We start from the raw sequence: 19,609 nt of genomic DNA on the forward strand, positions 1-19,609 counted from the left end.
TCATGAGTCAAGGCAAAGTTTATTGATTACAGCTACTATTTTATAGAGAGACTCTTACAGACTGAAGGATTAGGTAGCTTTTCACATACACAATGGAAAGTAATGATTTACAAGTTTTGTACAAAGGATTTGGCTTACCTTATTGAATCTAGACAGAGTTTTCTATAGGCTACTAAATCAATATGTCAATATGTAAATATCTAACTCAGGTTCCCAGAGAATGCTTACTTCAGTGGGTTTTTGTAAAAACATCCAGTTATAGCAAGGTATAGTGGGGAGGAATCTGAAGCCTCAGGTGAGGCATGGGCTACGTGTTTGACTTTAGCTGAGCTATGGCCTCAGTGTTTCTGAGGGTCTGCTTTCTCCACAGCTTTGCTGAATAGAGTTAGGCCTTGCCATCACATAGTAACAGTAATAATGTACAATGATGAATTGTGATTGATGTAACTCTTAGGGGCAATGCCCAAAGGATCCAAAACAATTCTAAGAAACTCATGACTAAAAAGATCATCCACTGCTATTGAAGGAAAAATGGAGTATGAATATAGAATTAAGTATATAATTTTCACTCTATTACATTTATGAGATATTTTCTTGTATATATAACATTTTTTCTTTTACAATGTGACATCCATGGAAATAAGTATTGTATGATAGCACATATATCATATTACCTGCTATGTCAGGGAGACATTAAGGGAGAGAAAAGGTATCACAAAATGTGAAATATGATTATTAAAAAGCATACCTTCATTTGTGTGGAAAAGAATAATATGAAAAAAATTGAAGTGAATTACTTGTCCAGAGTCACCTAGCTAGAATGTCTGAGGCAAGATTTAAACTTGAATTTTCCTAACTTTTAAGTCATGAACTCAATCCATACACATTTCAGTTTTTTTTTCTTTTCTTTTCAAACCCATTGACTATTCATGAAGGCTTTTCTGTTTTCACAAAAATTCCTAGTATTTAAAGACACAGCATCAAAGAAAGCCTGACATGATTTCTGGACACAGTGATTGATGAACACATATTCAAATGTTTGACAATGATTTCACTGAGTGCATATATGTGAAAACAAAGGTTTCCACTACAAGAGTGGTTTTAAATGAGAGATTTTGATTCTCATAAAAAAAGAGAATTTAGTTATTTATAGCTTTTTTGTTTCCTTTGGGGTTTGTGTGTAGAAATAAGGTCTTAGACTTTCAGAAATCCATTTATATCATCAGTTCCTAGACATGCAAGCACATGTATGCATATCAACATCTTAAGAAGAGTTTCTTTGATGCCACTGGATAAAAATAGACAATCTAAAATAGTCATGGATTTGGGGCAAATGAATTGTATGTTGTAAAATATATTCAGCAAAAATAAATCTGTAATCTTTTCAGGTAGATTTGAGAAGGTGGAGAAAAAAAAGGAAAATCAGAAAGGGGGTATCTGTAACTAAGGCACATGTTGCAGAGGAGTATATTAAAGGCTATAGTTTAAGAAATAGCCATACAGAAATAAGGGGAGAATTTCTATTTCTGATTTGAATGGGAATTTCTGATTTGAATGGGAAAGAAGGAGAGATACCTATGAAAGATGGCATCATCAGGTACATGAAATTGGGATTTGGTGCCTCAGCAGGCATTTGAAACTGTTGGAACAGGTAAGAAACTCATTTTGTAGAGTGGTTTTTCAGCTGGATTTCTTTGTGACATTTCAAAGCTAAGCTAATTTGTGTTAATTTTTTTAAGAATTTCATGTTAATAGTGGGAGACATGTAAAAGATTTCAGAATGATTCTTGACTCAGGAAATATGATTATTTTTAAAAAATATCTTGGTGTTCCTCTGTGGTTGCAGAAGGATGACAAAGCATTTGGGGATGAAAATGCAGCCAAGTAAACCAGCACTAGAGCTCAAGATGGAGAAGACCTCCACAACCACCATCATCTTCCCCTTGGTGCTCTGATATGTGGGCAGGAAGGAGATCCAGACACTGCAGAACACAAGCATGCTGAAGGTGATCAACTTGGCTTCATTGAAGGTGTCAGGGAGATTTCTGGCTAGAAAAGCCACAGTGAAGCTCGCCAGGGCCAAGAATGCCATGTAGCCCAGGACAGAGTAGAAGGCAATGAGAGAGCCCTCATTGCACTCAAGGATGATGTGCTCAGGGTCAGAGTGTGTGTCTGCATCTGGGAATGGGGGAGAGAGCAGGAGCCAGATTGCACAGAGCATGACTTGAATCAAAGTACAAAAGACAACAAGAGAAATAAGTGCTCTGGATCCCACCCATCTCCTGCTCCTGCTGCCTGGTCTTGTGGCTCTGAAGGCCAGAACCACAGTGATGGTTTTGGCCAGAATAGAGGAGACGGCCACTGTGAACATGACTCCAAATGTTGTTTGTCTGAGGAGGCAATTTGTTGCAGTGGGAGGGCCAATGAAGAGCAGGGAGCAAAGGAAGCAGAGGGAAAGGGAGAAGAGGAGAATGTAGGTGAGGTTCCTATTATTGGCTTTGACGATGGGGGTATTTTGATGTTTCACAAAGACCCAGAAAACCAGAACTGTGAAGAGAGAGAAGCCAACAGCTATAGAGGTGAAGGTTATCCCCAAAGGATCTTCATAGGCCAGGAAGTTCACCCCTTTGTAGAGGCAGTGATTCCTTTCCCTATTTGGATATTGATCTTCAGGGCATTTCATGCATTGATCTCTGTCTGAACAGAACAAAAAAGGTCTTAATATAGCATGTTTGGAAACATTCCCTTTCAGAGGACCAAAAAGTGGTTACCAATAATATTATAAATTTCTCCAACTGATTCCATGGGGATCAGAATCTGCTAATGGTGGATAAAATGCAGGACTTGGAAGGTTTGAGTGTGAATTCTGCCTCATATACTGTGTACTTTTGACTTGGCATAAGTTGATTTTATTTCTTTCTGCTTTAATTTCATCATGTGTAAAATTCAGATAATAATTGCATATACTTCACAGAGCTGTTGTGGGAATCAAATGATAAATGTAAAGTGCTTTTCAAATCTTAAAATGACTTGCAAATTTTATTTTAATTATTTTATATACTTTTAGATTATTTTTTCAATATGGGTCATATATAATATAAAATATAACATTATCAAACCATTAAGAAATGTCATGGGAATATGTCAATAGGTCACAAAGTAAAGGAATCCAGTCTATTTTTGACTTGATTTCCTAGAACTAAATCAAAGTTATATAATATTCCCTCTGCTCACTGTGGAGTTATGCATTTTTTCCTACTTTTTCATACAGGAAAATGATTCTATTGCCTTGACTATATTGGGCTTTTTAAACCTCTTCAGGAATTGTGCGTGCAGATATAGCCTTCCAACTAAAATGTAAAGATCTTGTTTTTGTCTTTCTCAATGATATTTAATACACCAGTGATGACCTTTTGGTATGCAACTACCTATTGACATCATGTCTTTTGAGATTTACCAAAATGACCCTTAAATTCCTTGGATGGACCACAATTCTTAGTGCCCTAAGAATAGTTGTGGCAGGGACTAGGCTTGTTTAGCCTAGGGAAAATTCAGAAGGTCATGATAACTGGTACTTTGTATTCAAAGGGCTTATTTGTGGAGGTGGGTCTAGACTTGTTATTTTTGGTGCTAAAGGGCCAAGCAGAAGTAATCAGAAATTGAGAAGAGTGAAACTTAAGTTTCCTATCAAAGATAAGTTTTTTAAATAATTTGAATAGTCTAGAAATGAAATGGACTGCATTGAGAGGTGGTGGGTGTCTCTGCCTTGTGGTCTTTAAGCAGAAATTGGGTGACATGATGGTTGGTGATGTCCTTCCCCTTTTCAACCTTAATGCTTCTCAGAGATCATTAACTTGTAAGCACGTAATACTTCCCTTAGTGAAGTGGCCATTTTTAATGAGATATTTTCCCCAGAAAGTTACCAAAGGAGCAATGTTGGTAGCAAAGGGATTTTTTTTTTTAGTTTTTAGAGGAAAACTTCCTTTCTGCTGTGTGTTGGGCAGGACCGACCCTGTTCACTTCCTTCCATTTCAGGTGATAAGAACTTTTTTTTTTAATATAATTGACTTTTTAAAATTAAGATTATAAATTTAAACAAATAATCTGAACAGTTTTACCAGGTGATAAACAATTTCATATGAACAAAATACAAGGATAAAAACAGAGAGGGCAGTGAAGGGGATGTGTGCCAAATTAGCAAATTTTGGATGAGGACACACAGTGTTGAGTGCAGCCTGTAAGACAGGCCACCCCCAAACCCACCTTTTTACAACAAAAGGTCTTTAAACTAAACAACTCCCTCCCCAAAATATTGATACATATTTGAAGTCTACAGGACAGTATTCCTGACAAGACCAAAGGATGCTGGTTTCATGAAATCCAAATAAAGGCTGAAACCAGCACACTTAACTCTAATAAACACACATACCACACCTTTGAGCTATGCTCAGGAGAAACTCCTTCCAATCTCCAACTTTCTCTAACTATTGATAGAAGAGAGAATATCTTGCAAAAATATTTTCTTTACTGAGTCAAGACAATATTGCAAGACCTTCTTTCCCAGAGGTTTTGTTCCTTTAGGAATATTGGTCTTGGTCAGATCATTTTCATAGAATTTACTCTTTCCCCTTTCCTCACATTAACATTGATTCACCAAATTTCTGTCTACATCTTCAGCTTTGTTATCTTAAGCTATTGCCTTTTTAAAGTGTAATTATGCTTTTCTAGAAATGAAAGCTTTAAGTTGACTGAGGGGAAGTCTGAGCCTCCATCAGGTCATTGGTCAGCAAAAAAAGTTAGGAATTTTTTGAGTGAGCAATAGTGGGAGATAAGTGCTTTCTTGGCACCCATTATGTCACACACATGCAAATGTCCAGGAGAAATAAGTGAGAAGCCTGGTAAAGTGCAATGATGTAAGTCCAGAGATTGGGCCTTATACTTTCCCTTAATATCTGTGTGACTATGACTGGTCTCTTCTTCTATAAAACTTGGAAAATATTACTTGCATTTTACTACTGGTGTCCTGTAAGGAAAGAGCTGCCCCAAACTATAGAGTCCTATGAAATGTGGTATTTAACAATAGACACTGTCCCCAGAAGTCTGTTCTTGGCAAGTGGACCAAAAAGAAACTGGGCCAGAATTTCAAAGTTAAGTGGACCTCAAATCCAGTCATTCATTGACATTGACCACTCTTGACTCTCAATCTCTTTTTTGATCTATTTTTGACCTTTCCTCTAGGCTTCTCTTGGTCTCTGGACAGGAGGTTCCATAGTAGTGAATTTTCATTTCCTAAATTCAACCTGAGGGACTCACCCAGCTTTGATTGTTTTTTCCTCTGAGGCTGTGTCTAAAGGAGAAGGAAAGTGTCTTCACAGACTTACCTGTGTAGTTGGAAATCTGCCCCTGTGGGCAAGGGACACATTCAAAACAGCAGACTGGCTTTTCCTCCTGGGCTTTTATGTGGAATCCTGGACCACAAACTGTACTGCATCTGGAGTGAGGAGGCTACACAGGGAATTGTCCAAAGGCTTAATGATGTCATCTGGAGGCAGCATCATGCATGTTGTAGTGTCGCTGGTACCCGTGCTCTGTTGCCTTGTAGCTATCTGCACACAATCTAACTATTCTGCAAAGGCTTCTAAGGGTATTTTCACATGAATATAACAAGTATTCCACCAAGGCAGAATATATGTACACACACACACACACATACATACACATATATATGTATATGTATATATATGTATATTATTATATATATATAATAACAAGTCTTGCAAAAAAAAAAAAACAACAACACCTCAAGCAGCAAAAAACCCCAAGCTATTTTATTTCTTCCCAGTTGCAGAAGAAAGTAAGCTATTAAGATGAAGCATAAGGGTGGATTTTATTTTAACTAAAGTGTGATTTTGAAATTTCTGAAGAGGAAAGAATATTAATTAAAAGAATTTATTTCCCAATGAGATTTTCCATAAAAGCTTTTAGTACAATGTATTGGGACAGTACTAAAAACGGATAGTGTAGACCCTCCCTAAATCACCAAAGAGCTATCATCATTTGGAGTATCAACTTTGCCAAAAACAGTTCACTGGACTCCCTGAGGATAAGAAATATTAAATTAATCTCTCTCTGTCTTGGTCTCTGTCTGTCTCTCTGTCTTTGTTTCTGTCTCTCTCTTTTGATCTGAATTTCTCTGTTTCTCTATATCTGTCTGTCTCTGTCTCTGTATCTCTTTCCTCAATGGTAGTGACCTATTGATTATTTCTGAAACTTAAAAATGATCATCACCTTTATTAAGCAAGTGCACTTCTTAACCGATCCAGTAAGAACCTTGTATATGTAGAGCCCATTTATTTCCTTGAGTGAGTTAAAACAATTGTTTGAGAACCTTGGTAATAAGCAAAGGGATTTCTATGAAATTCAGCAGTTGTCTGGGAAATGATAATTCTGAGGGTCTGGAAGTGGAGAGCTTGGGACAAGGTTTGCATTCTAGCATGCCACTGAGGAGCAAAGTTATGACTGAGCTGTGGCAGAGAAAACATGAGGATAATCAATTTTGCACACACATTTTGGAGCATAAGACTGAAACTGAGGGCAATCTTGAGAAAATGGTAGCTCTTTCCCCCACTTTCCCTACCTTTCCTCTCTCTCTACAGAGAGTATTATTTTATGTACTGTTTGATTACTCAAATAGTTCTAGGAACCTGAATCTAGCCTGAGACATGAAGAAGCTAGGGAGGCAAAGTGAAGTTAGACAGAGAGTCCACTTTGAGCTTCAAGTTTGAAGATTTTCTTACCAGAAGTTCAGAGCAAATATAATTGAACACATTAACATTTTGCCTAAAGTATATCATCTATCCCAGGGGTCCACAACATATGGCTCTCGAGCCATATCTGGCTCTTTCTACAGGAGCCATAAAGTCCATTTTTTCCCAGGTGCTGTTACAGGAGCAGCACTGTGAGCACTGTATGGCTCTCACGAAATTACATTTAAAAAAAATGTAGCATTTATGGCTCTCATGGCCAAAAAGGTTGCCGACCCCTGCTCTATAGTCTAAAGTGAAGGACCCCTTTTGGAACTATATGATTTTTCTTTGTATGTCCACAGCTATCTAGACCAGTACTCAGCTCAATAAATTCTTTTTGTGTGATTATATGAATAAAAGACTACGGGATTGTGCATCATCATCAAAAAGGTCAATCCCTCACACAACCCTATAGGTCATCCATTTTAGCAAAACATGAATTTCTTGAATTGTTAAGCTACATGAATATAAACTCTTCAAGTGACTAAGCCATTTGTGCTGATTTGATAAGGTATTTTGGTCTATTCCGGGGTATTAAAATCCTAGATTTGTTAACATTGATGTCATTGACTCTCTCTTCTGTTTTTCAATTCTAATTTTGCCTGTAGAAATGAAAAGATCCACAGAGGAGAGGGAGCTATTATATTTTTAATATATGACATGGATTGCCATAAAGAGGGAAGCATTATTCCCATTAATGAGATCAGGAGCTCAGATTTCGTTAATCCAGTATTTTCTTCCAGGGAAACCAAATTCTTTGAACCTTCATATTACTTGGACTTGTACAGTATCTTAGAAACTTTCCTGGACTTAGCAGAAAATTTCCGGGTATTTCAGACGAGTTAGTTCTTCTAATAGGAAATTTCTGAATGCTCCCACTTCCTTGTCTTCTGACTGTCATAGACAAGATGGTTCCTTCTGCTTATCCCAATTGTGTAGAGGGGCATTCTCCCTGTCTCTTGAGATATTTCCTCAAATGGGGCATATGACTTGGTCCCCTTCTTTTTACTGCACCTGAACTGAATTTGGCACAAAAACTTGATTTACAAGTTTCTGAGGAGGTTTTGTGATATTTGCCCCAGGCATGAAAATTCTAGTTACTCCTCTGATATACTATATGTTTATGTTTACATCTTTCATCATACCAACATTTTAATCATTCTTTACCTTTTCTTGTAACTTGGGCCACACTATTGCCTTCTCCTGGATAGTGAAATCTTGGCCACGCGGGGCCTGAGAAAGAAATTCTCCCACTTTCACCAGAACTTCAGTGTCATTACTAAAAGTCACATAATTGAGAACATCATAGTTTGCCACAGAGTGCCTCTTCTTATCCAAGATCACCTGTTTCCCAGCAGTGTTGTTAAACCGGATGTTCTTCAGGAAGGAGTGGAGCTAAAAGTGGAGAAAATTAGTGGGCTATTTTGCAGTTGTGTCTCTCAGGGAAGTATGCTGGACTGTGTTCTGTCTAATACTTTTATTAATGACTGGAATCCTAAGATTTTTCAGGTGGCATAAAACTGGGATGGACTGCTAATATGTTGGAGAATAGAATCAGGACCCAAAAAAGTCTCAGCGCACTTGAAGTTTGGGCCAAATCACAATGTGGATGTAGAAATTTTTGAACCTGAAGAAAAGACCAGAAAGGTGCTTTTAGTCTCCTGAAAGTAGAGTTGGGAAAAGAGGCAGAGAAAGAGAGTTTGCAATGGTGGTTGATAGGAAATGGGCTGTTGTAGAGCTCACTCTTATTTTGTAATCAGATTATTTCTACTTCAACCCATCCATTTATTTAATGCCCACTACTTGCTTGGTCAACCTTGAGGTTGTAAATGAAAATAAAAAAAATATCTGCCCTCAAGGTGTTTAAATTCTCCTTAAAGATAAAAGATCAAGAAAGAAAAAGAATATGATTCCTGAAAGAAAAAAAAAACCACACATACTAAATAGGTAGTGAAAGAATTAGCATGTGTGAAGCACTATGCTAAGAACTTTTTACAAATAATATCTCATTTGATTAAGGAATCAAGAAAAGATTTCTGTAGAATGTAGCACATAAACTGAGCCTGTAAGGAAGTTAGAGATTCAAGGAGGCAGAGATAAAGTAGAGGTATAATGGTCCTTTACCCAGGCATGCAGTTCATTGATGACATGCTAAATTCAGAGAATGTCCAGTAGGCTATTTTTACTGGAACAAAAGATGTGTTAAGAGATGTAGGGTGAAATTCACTTGGAAAACTGGAATCAGAGGGTGAAGGACTTTCAATTCCAAATTCAGGAATTTTCATTTTCTCTTAGAGGCTGTTTGGTGCCATTGACGGTGCTTGAGCAAGAGTATAATATGATATCCAGTTAGGGGTATGGCATGGTTAGTTGTCTTTATAGAGTTTATTTGAGTAATCTTTGCTTTCCTTCCCTAACTATTTTGGATATATCCATATTAATAATTTTATATGATCAATCTTTAAATTTGTTTTCTACAGAAACATATATACATATAACATTTATATATAACATATACTATACATTTCTTTTATATGTATATAATAAAAATGTATATGTAAATATATACATGTACATCTCTATATATTTATATATATGTATATACACACATAGGAAAAATGTTTATATTGCCTCCTCCAACATTAAGTTCTTGAGAGTAAGAATTTTTTCATCTTTTTTCATATTTTTATCATCTAGTTTCTTACTAATCACTATGTAGAATGTTTATAAATGTCTTTTTCTAATAAATTGGCAGCTCTATAGAGGATGAGTTAGAGAAATGAAATACATAAACCTTAGGAATAGCTGATAGTCATTACTTTGATGATTTACCTAAATGAGAGCTAGTTCCAGCTTATCACTGATATAATAGTTGAATTAAATCAACATGAACAGCTATGATAGTATTTGTTACTCACAGAATCTAGGAGACTAATCATTTAGATCTAGGAAATAATAAGTAAGAAATGTTTCAAAGGAATAGTAATAAGTATTAGAAAAATGGGAAATCATAAGTTTTAATCTCATTTTTGCTAGATGGAAACTGCTTTCAAAGCCCCCAAGCCCCAACTATTCTCTATGTTAAGAAAGAGAATGAAAATCTCTTGCTACACCAAAATCTGAAAATTATGAAGATCCACTTTTTTGGAGAAGGTCAAAGTTCAGTTTCAAAAAAAGATGACAATAAGATGATCTAGAGTTCTCAATCAATGGGTGGATCAATGGAATTGACTAGGGCAGTGATGGACAAACTATGGCCTACAGGCCAGATGGGGGGCCCTGAAATGTTCTATACAGCTGTAGGTCATTATTCCTAATCTGATGAATACAATGAGTAGGATACAATACAATTAAACTTTGAAAGTGTTGCCTTAGAAACAGACTGACAGAGGAGCGTTTCCTTTCCTTTGGCCCACTCTTTAAAAAGTTTGCCCATCACTGGACTAGGGGAATATGATCTCAGCAATTTAGTGTTCAATAAAATTAAGATTCCAGTTTTTGGGATAAGAACCCACTATTTGACAAAAACTGCTGGGAAAATTGGAAAACAGTATGGGAAAATTAGGTTTAGATCAATATCTCATACCTCATACTAAGATAAATTCAAAATGGACATATGACTTAAACATAAAGAGTGATATTAGAAACAAATTAGGCAAACATGGAATAGTGTACCTGTAAGATGTATGGGGAAGGGAAGAATTTAAGACCAAGCAAGATATATTGAACATTCAAGATGCAAAATGAATATTTTGATTAAATTAAATTAAAAAGGTATTGTACAAATGAAACCAATGCAACCAAAATTATTTTTTTGAAGAAACAAACTAGGAAAAAATTTTATAACAAAATTCTCTGAAAAAGGTCTTATTTCTCAAATATACAAAGAATTAAATCAAATTTATAAGAAATCAAATCATTCCCCAATTGACAAATGGTGAAGGGATATGAATATGCAGTTTTCAGATGAAGAAATCAAAACTATCAATAATCATATGAAAAAAATGTTTGAAATACCTCCTGATTAGGGAAATGCAAATAGAAACAACTCTGAGGTACCACCTTATACCTAGCAGAGTGGTCAATATGACAGTAAAGGAAAATAATGTGTTGAAGAAGATGTGGCAAAATTGGGATACTAATTCATTGCTGGTGTAGTTGTGAATTCATCCAACCATTCTTGAAGGCAATTTGGAATTATGTCCAAAGGCTTTAAAAGAATGAATGTCTCTTGATCCAACAATATCACTACTAGGTTTGGACCCCAAAGAGATTTTTAAAAAATGGGAAACATCTGTTTGAACAAAAAATAATTATAGCTGTGCATTTTGTGGTGTCAAAGAATTGGAAAATTAGGGGATGTCCCTCAGTTGGAGAATGGCTGAACAAAATGTAGTATGTGATGATAATGGAATACTATTGTGCTATAAGGAATGATGAATCTATAGATTTCTATAGGAACTAGAATAATCTATATGAACTAATGTAGAGTGAAGTAAGCAGAATGAGGAGGACATTATACACAGTAACTGAAACATTGTGAAATGATGAAATGTGATTGACTGCTACCAAAAGTAATACAATGATCCTGCACAATTCTGAGGGACTTATGGGAAAGAATGCTGCCCACATGTAGAGAAAGAACTGTGGGAGTAGAAATCCAGAAGAAAACATAATTTATCACTTGCTGATGTGGGCATATGATTTGGGATTTTGATTTTAAAAGATTACTCTATTACAAAAATGAATAATATGGAAATAGGTTTTGAGTGATAAATGTATGTATAATCCAGGGGAATTGCTTGTCAGTTCCCAGAGGGGAGAGGGAAGAAGGGAAGGAAATGACAAAATCCATGTAGCCATGGAAAAATATTTAAAAATTAAATTAAAAAAATAACACGGGACTCCAAAGGCTATGACAAGTTACCCTCTTGACATTCTATTTTAAGGGAGGGCCCTAAAGACAGTAGGGGAAAGTCTTAGTAAAGTCAAAAGCCATAGGGTACCATTAGCTTAATTTTTGAAAACCATTGTAGGAGCTTGGAGAAACTCAATCAAATTAGGACTTGTTTCTATAAGTAAGGAACTTATATAAGGGAGGAAGAATTTATTCAGGTATGACTGTCAAGCAAATCTATACTCCTGGTTTTCTCTGGCTGAAGAAAATTAAAATTATTAACAAGTTAGATCTAATTATTGATAATATTCTAAACAAACTACCCTGAATGGTAAATGGAAGAATCAATTTTAGACAAGGTAAAGGATATAAAATTCTGCATATATGTACATGATACATTAAAATTCTGAATAAAGGCCATGGACTTAATCATACAGGCAAGGAGGATAGTCTTTGAAATTCCAAGAATAGTCAAATACTTTCAGATCATATTTGAATGTTTGGTAATGTCTTAATAAGAGTCAAGTAAGTCCCACTTATGTGTGTTTAGTCACTCCATTGTGAATAAATGAAAAAACAAGAGTGTTTCCTATCTTAATAAGTAAGTAAGACTTCGCTAAGTTAGGGAGTTTGTAATTAAGATCTTGGTTTCATAATAGGAAATGCTAACATCATCCTAATTGGTACCCCATTAAGGTAATTACTAGAAGAATCAAGTTCAGAGATCTGAGTTGACTGGAAATGTCATATTAGGCCCTGAATCTGTAGCTCTGCTAGGCAGGGGTCCCCACTTTAAAATGAGGAAACCTGAATTACTAACCCCTTCTTACTTTCCAAAGGTGGCAATTCTTGCAGTCAACGTTTGGGACATCAGTGCCCATAGTAGGGACCTTACCTTCCAGGGGTAAGTTACCCAGTTGTCTCTATCTACACTGGATTCCATTTCTGATCTCTCCAGGAACATTTCATGAAGGGCCTGGGCCACAGCGTGAACAGCACTGTAGACAGTGTAACTCTGGCCAGACATAGCCAAGTGTACATAACTCAAAGGTAAGGTGTCCAAAGAAGTGTTTTGTGAACATATCCCACCATCTCCCTCTCCATATTGAGACATACATTTAAAAGCTGATTTCCAGAAGTTTTTAAGGAAAATATCTTCTGGATATTTATCCGGGTCAATTGTTTTCAGAAAAGGTTTGAACCCAGGAATCTTACTTGTCTGTTCTGAAAATATCAGAGCCCCATGGAAATTGTCAAAATAGATGTAACCAGGCCTTTTAGCAATATTCCAGTGACTGCTGGTGATCCACATTTTGTATATAAATGCATGAGCCTTATTATTAAATATCTGGCTCAGGAGTGAATCTGTATCTCCATAAATGACAATTACCTTGGCTGTAGAATGATATATGCTATGCAAAAAATTGTAATGTGAGGGAATACCCCATTCCTCATCAGTTCTGATTTTCACCCTAAAGGCCACACAGACATAATTTCTGACCATTTCTTCTTGAAGGTTCCTGAGGAATTTCTCGCTTCTTGAATCATCTGAGGCAACCAATCCCACCCAGGTCCACTTGAAATGCACCATTAATCTGACCATGGCAAGGGGAAGAGAGGTGTCCATGGACGCCATCTGATAGACAGAAGGAAACTGGATTGGGTCACTCAAGAGTGGATCAAAGAGACCATAGGTGACCTGAATAGGAACCAAACATGAGCCAACTTGAGTTCAATGAACACTGTGTAGCAATGGTTCCCTCCCCATCTCGACCACTATTTTCATCCCTATACTTAGAATGAACCCATTCTTTTTCTCTGCTTCTTAAAATATTTCTGATCATTCATGCCTCTACCCAGGTATCATCTCCTTCATAAAACATGCCTTAGCTCAAACAGATGGAAGAGCCTTCTGATTTTTTACTTCTTTGTCTCTTTGGCACTGCTCACAGGCAATGTAAATATTAATACATATTTTCCAGATTTAATTGCATTATTTCTGAACCTGTAGGTCAGAATATTTTGCTTGCTACACAAAGTGATTCAGGGAATAGTTTTGATTTCAATCCCTGAGTATCCTTTTTCTTCTCTGAAAGTTAAATTAGACACCAGAATTCCCAAAAGTTCTTTTGGGTCTGAAGTCCAAGTAGAAGAGGCTCCAGTTTCTTCCTCTGTCCTCCAACTAGTATAGGCAGAATTGAAGTTATGGGATCCCTACCTGTGGGAACTTATACAGCTCAAGTAGGGTTTCCATGGAGACAGTCATTTCAGAAGTGGCTCCTCCAATGACCACCACAGACTTGCCTTTACTGTCACAGTTATAGTTTGGTATGGTTTGTCCCTGGCCTGACAGCCACATCAGGGAGCTCTCCAAGGTCCTCTCATCATTGTGATAAGCATTGAAGATGTGGAATCCCAGGGTCATATTAGGTAACATATTGGGGTTCCTGTTGATCTCTTCTACAGCAAACATTAAGGCCAGGACCTGATAGTAGTGTTTAGGCAGCCACCTGCATTGGGAGGGAGATTGTCAAGGATGAGGAATATTTCTGGTTCTTCCTTCCTGCTTAAAAGAAACTGAAATTTTCAGAAGAAGAGTCTCCTTGATCATATGAAGATATATTTTGGGATCCATAGTGTTATTCACTCAGTCTCATCCCATCTCCCTTTTAGTCTCTCTTGTAACCTTACTATTTTATTCTGGATATTTTACTGTATGACTATCAATGATTCAGACACCAGGGTTTTTAACACCTTACCTTTATTTGGCTTCAGGGCTCAGGGGCATACCACAGACTCTCTCACTACCCCAACCAGCTTTGTCACCACATTTAGAAAATGGCAACACTTCTCTGTCAGCTATGAGATCATCTCTCAAAATTACAAGTAGCCATTCCCAGAAATACTAAACTTCTTTACCTAACCAAATAATGACTTTTCAAATAGTGGAGCAATTTAGTACAATAATTAAAAGAAGATATATTGTTGAGAATACTGGACATCATTTTGGTAGAAGTAAGATAGAATATACTCACCTGATATCATGTCTCAATATAATCTCCAATGAGAGATATAATCTAGGATAAAAATATAGCATCAAATACAAATGACAGTAGTAGGAAAGAAACTAGTTTTCAGATTTATGAATTGGAGAATAAAAAGTTCATAAAAGAACAAGGGAGATAAAAGATGAAAAATGATGAAATGGAAAATTCTGATTACATACAATTTATTCATTTTTTTATTTTTTAAACTCTCATGTTGGTTTTAAAGCAGAATTGCAGTAATGGCTAGGCAATGGGTTAAGTGACTTGCCCAGCTAGGAACTGTATGAGGTTAGATTTGAACCCAGAACCTTTTGTTTTTTGGCTGGACTCTCAATTCACTGAGCCACCTAGCTGCCCTGATTATACATAATTAAAAATATTATTTTCCCCATAAATAAATAAAATGTCACTTATATTACAAGGGAAACAGCTAACTGAAATTTTTTACTGTACATTGAATTGTTAAAAAGTCATATTTTAAGTGATTTAAGAAATTGATTCAAATTTCCATCAATAATAGCTATTGTAAACCTTATGTATTGCCACAGGATTTGAACAGGTAGTACCCAAGGTAATAATGCCATGCTATCTAAAGACATGAGAAAATGCTCCAAATGGCTACTAATTGGAGAAAACAAATAAAAGCATCTCTGTGTTTCCATCTCCCTTGAAATTTAGAATAGAAAATCTGAAAAAAAAGAAAAACATTGGATGGTGTGTAACCATCCCATTATTATAACTATCCCATTATTGTGCTCTTGATGAAAATGTAAATTGATATAGACAGTCTGGACATCTATTTGCATTTATTGTCCAAGAGTTACTCCTCTGTAGATATCCATTATGCTATATAATACCTCAAAGAGCTAAAAAGAAAAGGGACTTACAGATAATACACATGCACATATAAACGTAGCTTCATCTTTTTATGGTGGTGAATATCTGGATGTAAACAGGATCCCTGTTGTTTAGGAAATGAATAAATGAATTATGGTATATGGATGTAATATGAAATATGAAACATTTATAGTGTTAAAAATGAAGGAAGTATTTCAGAGAAAACTCATAAGCCTTGTATGAACTGATGTATTCTGGTGATGTAAATGGATAATTCCAAAAGACTGATTATGAAGAATTTGTCCACTTTAATATAGAGAGTTGATGCATATTTATGCAAAATAAAATACCCACTTTAAGATGTGGCTGATATGTGAATTCATTTTGCTTGATTATTCTTAGTTGTTTCAAGGAATTTTCTGTTCCTTACTTTCAGTTTCCAGAGGGAGATTAGAAGTCTTAGTGAAAAAAGTGCTTTATCAATAATAAAACCCCATTAAGCACAAAAAGTACTTACCAATACTGTTTTAATATGTACCGAGGGTTCAGGAAAAACTTTTTCCAATACGGAATTTTGGACAATTTGTATATAAAAAGAGGAAAAAATCCTCCGAGAACAACATCCCCGTGTCTGTAATATGTGGGACTGAAAGTCCTTTGGAGGTAGCAGTTGGTTCCTTCTTCCTGACCCACAGATAGTGGCAGCTGCAAGAGCAGGAACAAGACATACAGAGGAAACATCAGGGGGACAGCTCTTTATCACCCTGCCAAGGTCAACCTGCTTTCTAATCAAGTTTGTGAGGTGCTGTGAAGGAAGCAGGGCACCAGCAGCTTGGCAGCTTCTGGTGCTTTGGGATGGGAAACTCCTGCAGAGGATCTGTGTTTCTCCTGAGCAACTGCTCAAGCTTTGCTCTGTCCCTCACCTTTGTAGAGACACAATGCAATGCAATGTTGACCCATGTCCAAGACAGAGGCATTGATAGTTAGGACAGGGTATATTTATGGAGATTTGCTCTGGCTCAGAGATCACAATAAGTGCCTTTGTTAGTGTATATGGATAGGATCCTGTATTTGCATCCCCCACCCAGATAGAGGGAACTCAGGTCTTGATGGGCTCTGGGGACCACTTGCTGCTTGAGGCTCTGCACCTGTGTCCCTGTATCGAAGTGAAAAACTTGTTTTTCTCATTCCTCCTTCCCAATTCTAGTTTCTTCAGCTTAGCCAATTGGCATGAAGTATGTGGGCACTCAACTGACCTCTCCAGGGCCAGGGGGAGCCTTGTAGAATGTGAGGACATTCATACAAACTTGGTTCCTACCATGACTTTGTGGCCTGGGTGATCTGAATCAGGGCAGAGTCTGGGAGAGTTGACAAGGTCAGAAGGTGGGAACACCTGGGTGGCTAAGGTTTAGGCCATATCAGCCTCCTGACCCCCCCCCCCCATATCCTTACACCAGAAAGTCCTGCAGCCTGTGACTATTCTCTGAGTTTTCTTCTCTGATATGGTCCATTATATGAAATCTTTTCATTGGCTTTTCTAGTTGCACATAAGGATTGTTATAGCAATTATTGCCTGGTAGAACCCAAATTGGGTTATTGGGATGTAGATTTTTAAATCTTGCAGACAACTTTCATCAGCATCTTTTACACATGGAGATTGCTTCAGTTTTCCTACTCATACCTTATCAGTACTCTCCATTGCTTCTGTCTCTCTGATGGATAGAGTGACTGGTAGAAAAAAAAGATTCCTTCCATAACTTTCCTAAAATAAAGAACCATGTAATTTTGCTGCAGTTATATGAGTGCTATCTTTTGAAATTCTATGTCAATGACATCATGACAGTCAATGACATCATGAATGAATCATTTAAACTTAGAACAGGAATCCAATAAAGTAATCATTCATTAACAACCTACTCTGCAATGAAAGAAGGAATTTTCTCAATGGAAAATTCTTTATATTGATGAAATGTTTGGTTTTTGTCTCCAAATCGTTTCTGTATATGAGTCTCTGAGGATTCAAAGACAAAAATCAAAATAGTCCTTGCACTAAAGGAGTTTTCATTCCAATGTGAATAAAGCTATAAGAAGAAACAGATGTTTCTCTGCTTGAATTATTGATGATGATTTGAACCTGATGCCAATATGGTAGCAAGGTCACACCAATTTGTTTCATGCCTCTTCCCACTTCAGTGAGTTGGGTGTTCTTTTCTCCTAAAACCTTGGATATGCCCATGATATATAAATTATGGAGTCATACCTCAACATAGTTTGGATAAAGAAATTTTGCCGCTAGAAATAACATTGATAGTGCCAGATGGAGTAGCTAGTATGATGATAAAAATGATGGAGAAGAGAAGTAGAGGTGAATGAAAAGAAAAGAGAAGAGGAAGAATAAGAGTGGAAAGAAAATAAAAGAAAAGTAAGATAAGTAGAGAAAAGTGAAGGATGAATGGAAGAGGAAGAAGAGTAAGGAAAAGAATGATGATGATGATGATGGCATTGATAGAGCAGAGAAGAATAAAGCTTTAGATGAAAAGGGAGGATGAGAGAAAAAGGAAGAAAAAAGATGTGAAGAATGACGCAGAATTATATAGTATAAAACTTCATCTTTCAATGGAATTTTTCTATAATCATCCTGTAACTTAACTTGTGTATTACTTCTCTCATTTTAAAGATGAATAAGCTAAGGAAGAGAGGCAAGAAAGAACTTTCCCATGGTCTCACAGTATTGTTATAAGGAAATGAGGAAAGCAGGAGGTGCTGCCAAAGTAGAGGCAGGAAAGATTTCAGAATTCTAAGGGAGTGACAGTGTGAGCTTCTTCTGGGAGCAGTTGATCTCTGGAGAAGGTTGAGAGAGTGTTTGAACTCCTCAGGTAGACTGAGGGAGCCTGACCATTTGTCTATTTTCTTGTGGCTGTCCTTCTTGTACAACTGAGTTCCTGTGATCCTGAGACCCTTTTTTTATATCCAGTTACTGCTGCTCGACAGAGACTCCTACAGAGCTGTTAAAGCCAATGGTCAGTGAGATCCTCTCCTTTTTAGCCCTGTTCCTGCTTACCCTCCAACCTTTTCCAACTCTAGTAACTATCTATGGTGGGGGAGGGGGTTTGGTTAGTAAGGTATTGCAGGAGCTGGGACTTTTAGGTAGAGAGAGACTATTGTTAGAGCAGATAACAACTTTGAGAAGTCAACAACTGATTTTGGTGGGAGGTTTACTTATAGTGTTTAGTCAGATCATCCCAATTCCCTTCCCTTCCTTCCCTTCCTTTGAATAAACCCTGTTTACATTATTTTGGGTATCCTGCTAAATTTCTCATGTTGGCCTTCTCAAATCTGTGTTACTTCTGATAAGTGGCCCTAACACATTATCTGTAATCCCCTATACCACCATGTATTTTTAGATACCATATTTCAGTATACATCTCAAGACAGAACACACATCGGTTGTACTGATTCCAAGTTCAGTACATTTTCTGTTATGAATAAAAATTAATCTTGGAGACTTTATATTAAATTAATAAGTATTTATTAATAAAGAAAAAGAAAGAAATAAGGTTTCCAGTTTCTCTAAGTTAATTAGGATCAGATCTTGGATTCCATCCTGGGCATGGTTGCCTCTGCACCTTTGATTGCCAGATAAAAGCCAGCAGGACAGAGAAAGAGTCAGACTAGCCAGAGACAGAAGCAAAGAGAGCACCCAAGCTTACTGCGCTGACTTTTCAAATACAACCCCCTTTTGCCCCCACTCCAGATCTTTCCACTGGCCAGGGTTTATTATACTTTATGTCATCTGGCTTCTGTGATATTCTCAAGCCAGACCATCAGGCTATCATGTAAGGCATTCAGGCTGTCAGATCCATGAAGCTAATTGCCATGGTGAGTCCGTTCCAGGTATGGACTGGATTGGAGGTCCCTGTAGGAAAATATAAGTGAGGTAATGGGGTCACCAGGGATATTACAATAAACTAAGTGTTTTGTGGGAACACACTCTAGGATTTATGAGAGACTGGACCAGGGTG

General features: G+C 36.8%; 2 protein-coding genes across 2 annotated transcripts in view; both read right to left on the minus strand.

The window, feature by feature from the left end:
• LOC123240770 (zinc finger protein 91-like) overlaps positions 1 to 19,609 on the minus strand; it is a 730,881-nt gene that overhangs the window by 94,726 nt on the left and 616,546 nt on the right. The gene's annotated exons all lie outside the window — the stretch shown is intronic.
• LOC123239888 (vomeronasal type-2 receptor 26-like) lies at positions 1,793 to 16,328 on the minus strand. The gene is made up of 6 exons (XM_044667211.1): positions 16,105 to 16,328; positions 13,922 to 14,213; positions 12,599 to 13,402; positions 7,974 to 8,201; positions 5,378 to 5,505; positions 1,793 to 2,693 (listed from the first exon to the last, which is right to left on the minus strand). The coding sequence occupies exons 1-6, from the start codon at positions 16,326 to 16,328 to the stop codon at positions 1,793 to 1,795; spliced, it is 2,577 nt and encodes an 858-aa protein (XP_044523146.1).

This window comes from Gracilinanus agilis, chromosome 3, assembly GCF_016433145.1.
Source record: "Gracilinanus agilis isolate LMUSP501 chromosome 3, AgileGrace, whole genome shotgun sequence".
Taxonomy (NCBI): Eukaryota; Metazoa; Chordata; class Mammalia; order Didelphimorphia; family Didelphidae; genus Gracilinanus; species Gracilinanus agilis.

What these genes read in the sequence shown, in the direction of transcription:
- LOC123239888 (XM_044667211.1), bottom strand. Translation starts at nt 16,328, where the DNA reads ATGTTTCCTCTGTATGTCTTGTTCCTGCTCTTGCAGCTGCCACTATCT. An exon ending in TACATATTAAAACAGTATTG is followed by an intron (nt 14,214 to 16,104) that starts GTAAGTACTTTT and finishes CTCCCAATGCAG; the next exon opens with GTGGCTGCCTAAACACTACT. An exon ending in ATTTCCAACTACACAGGTAA is followed by an intron (nt 2,694 to 5,377) that starts GTCTGTGAAGAC and finishes CTGTTCAGACAG; the next exon opens with AGATCAATGCATGAAATGCC.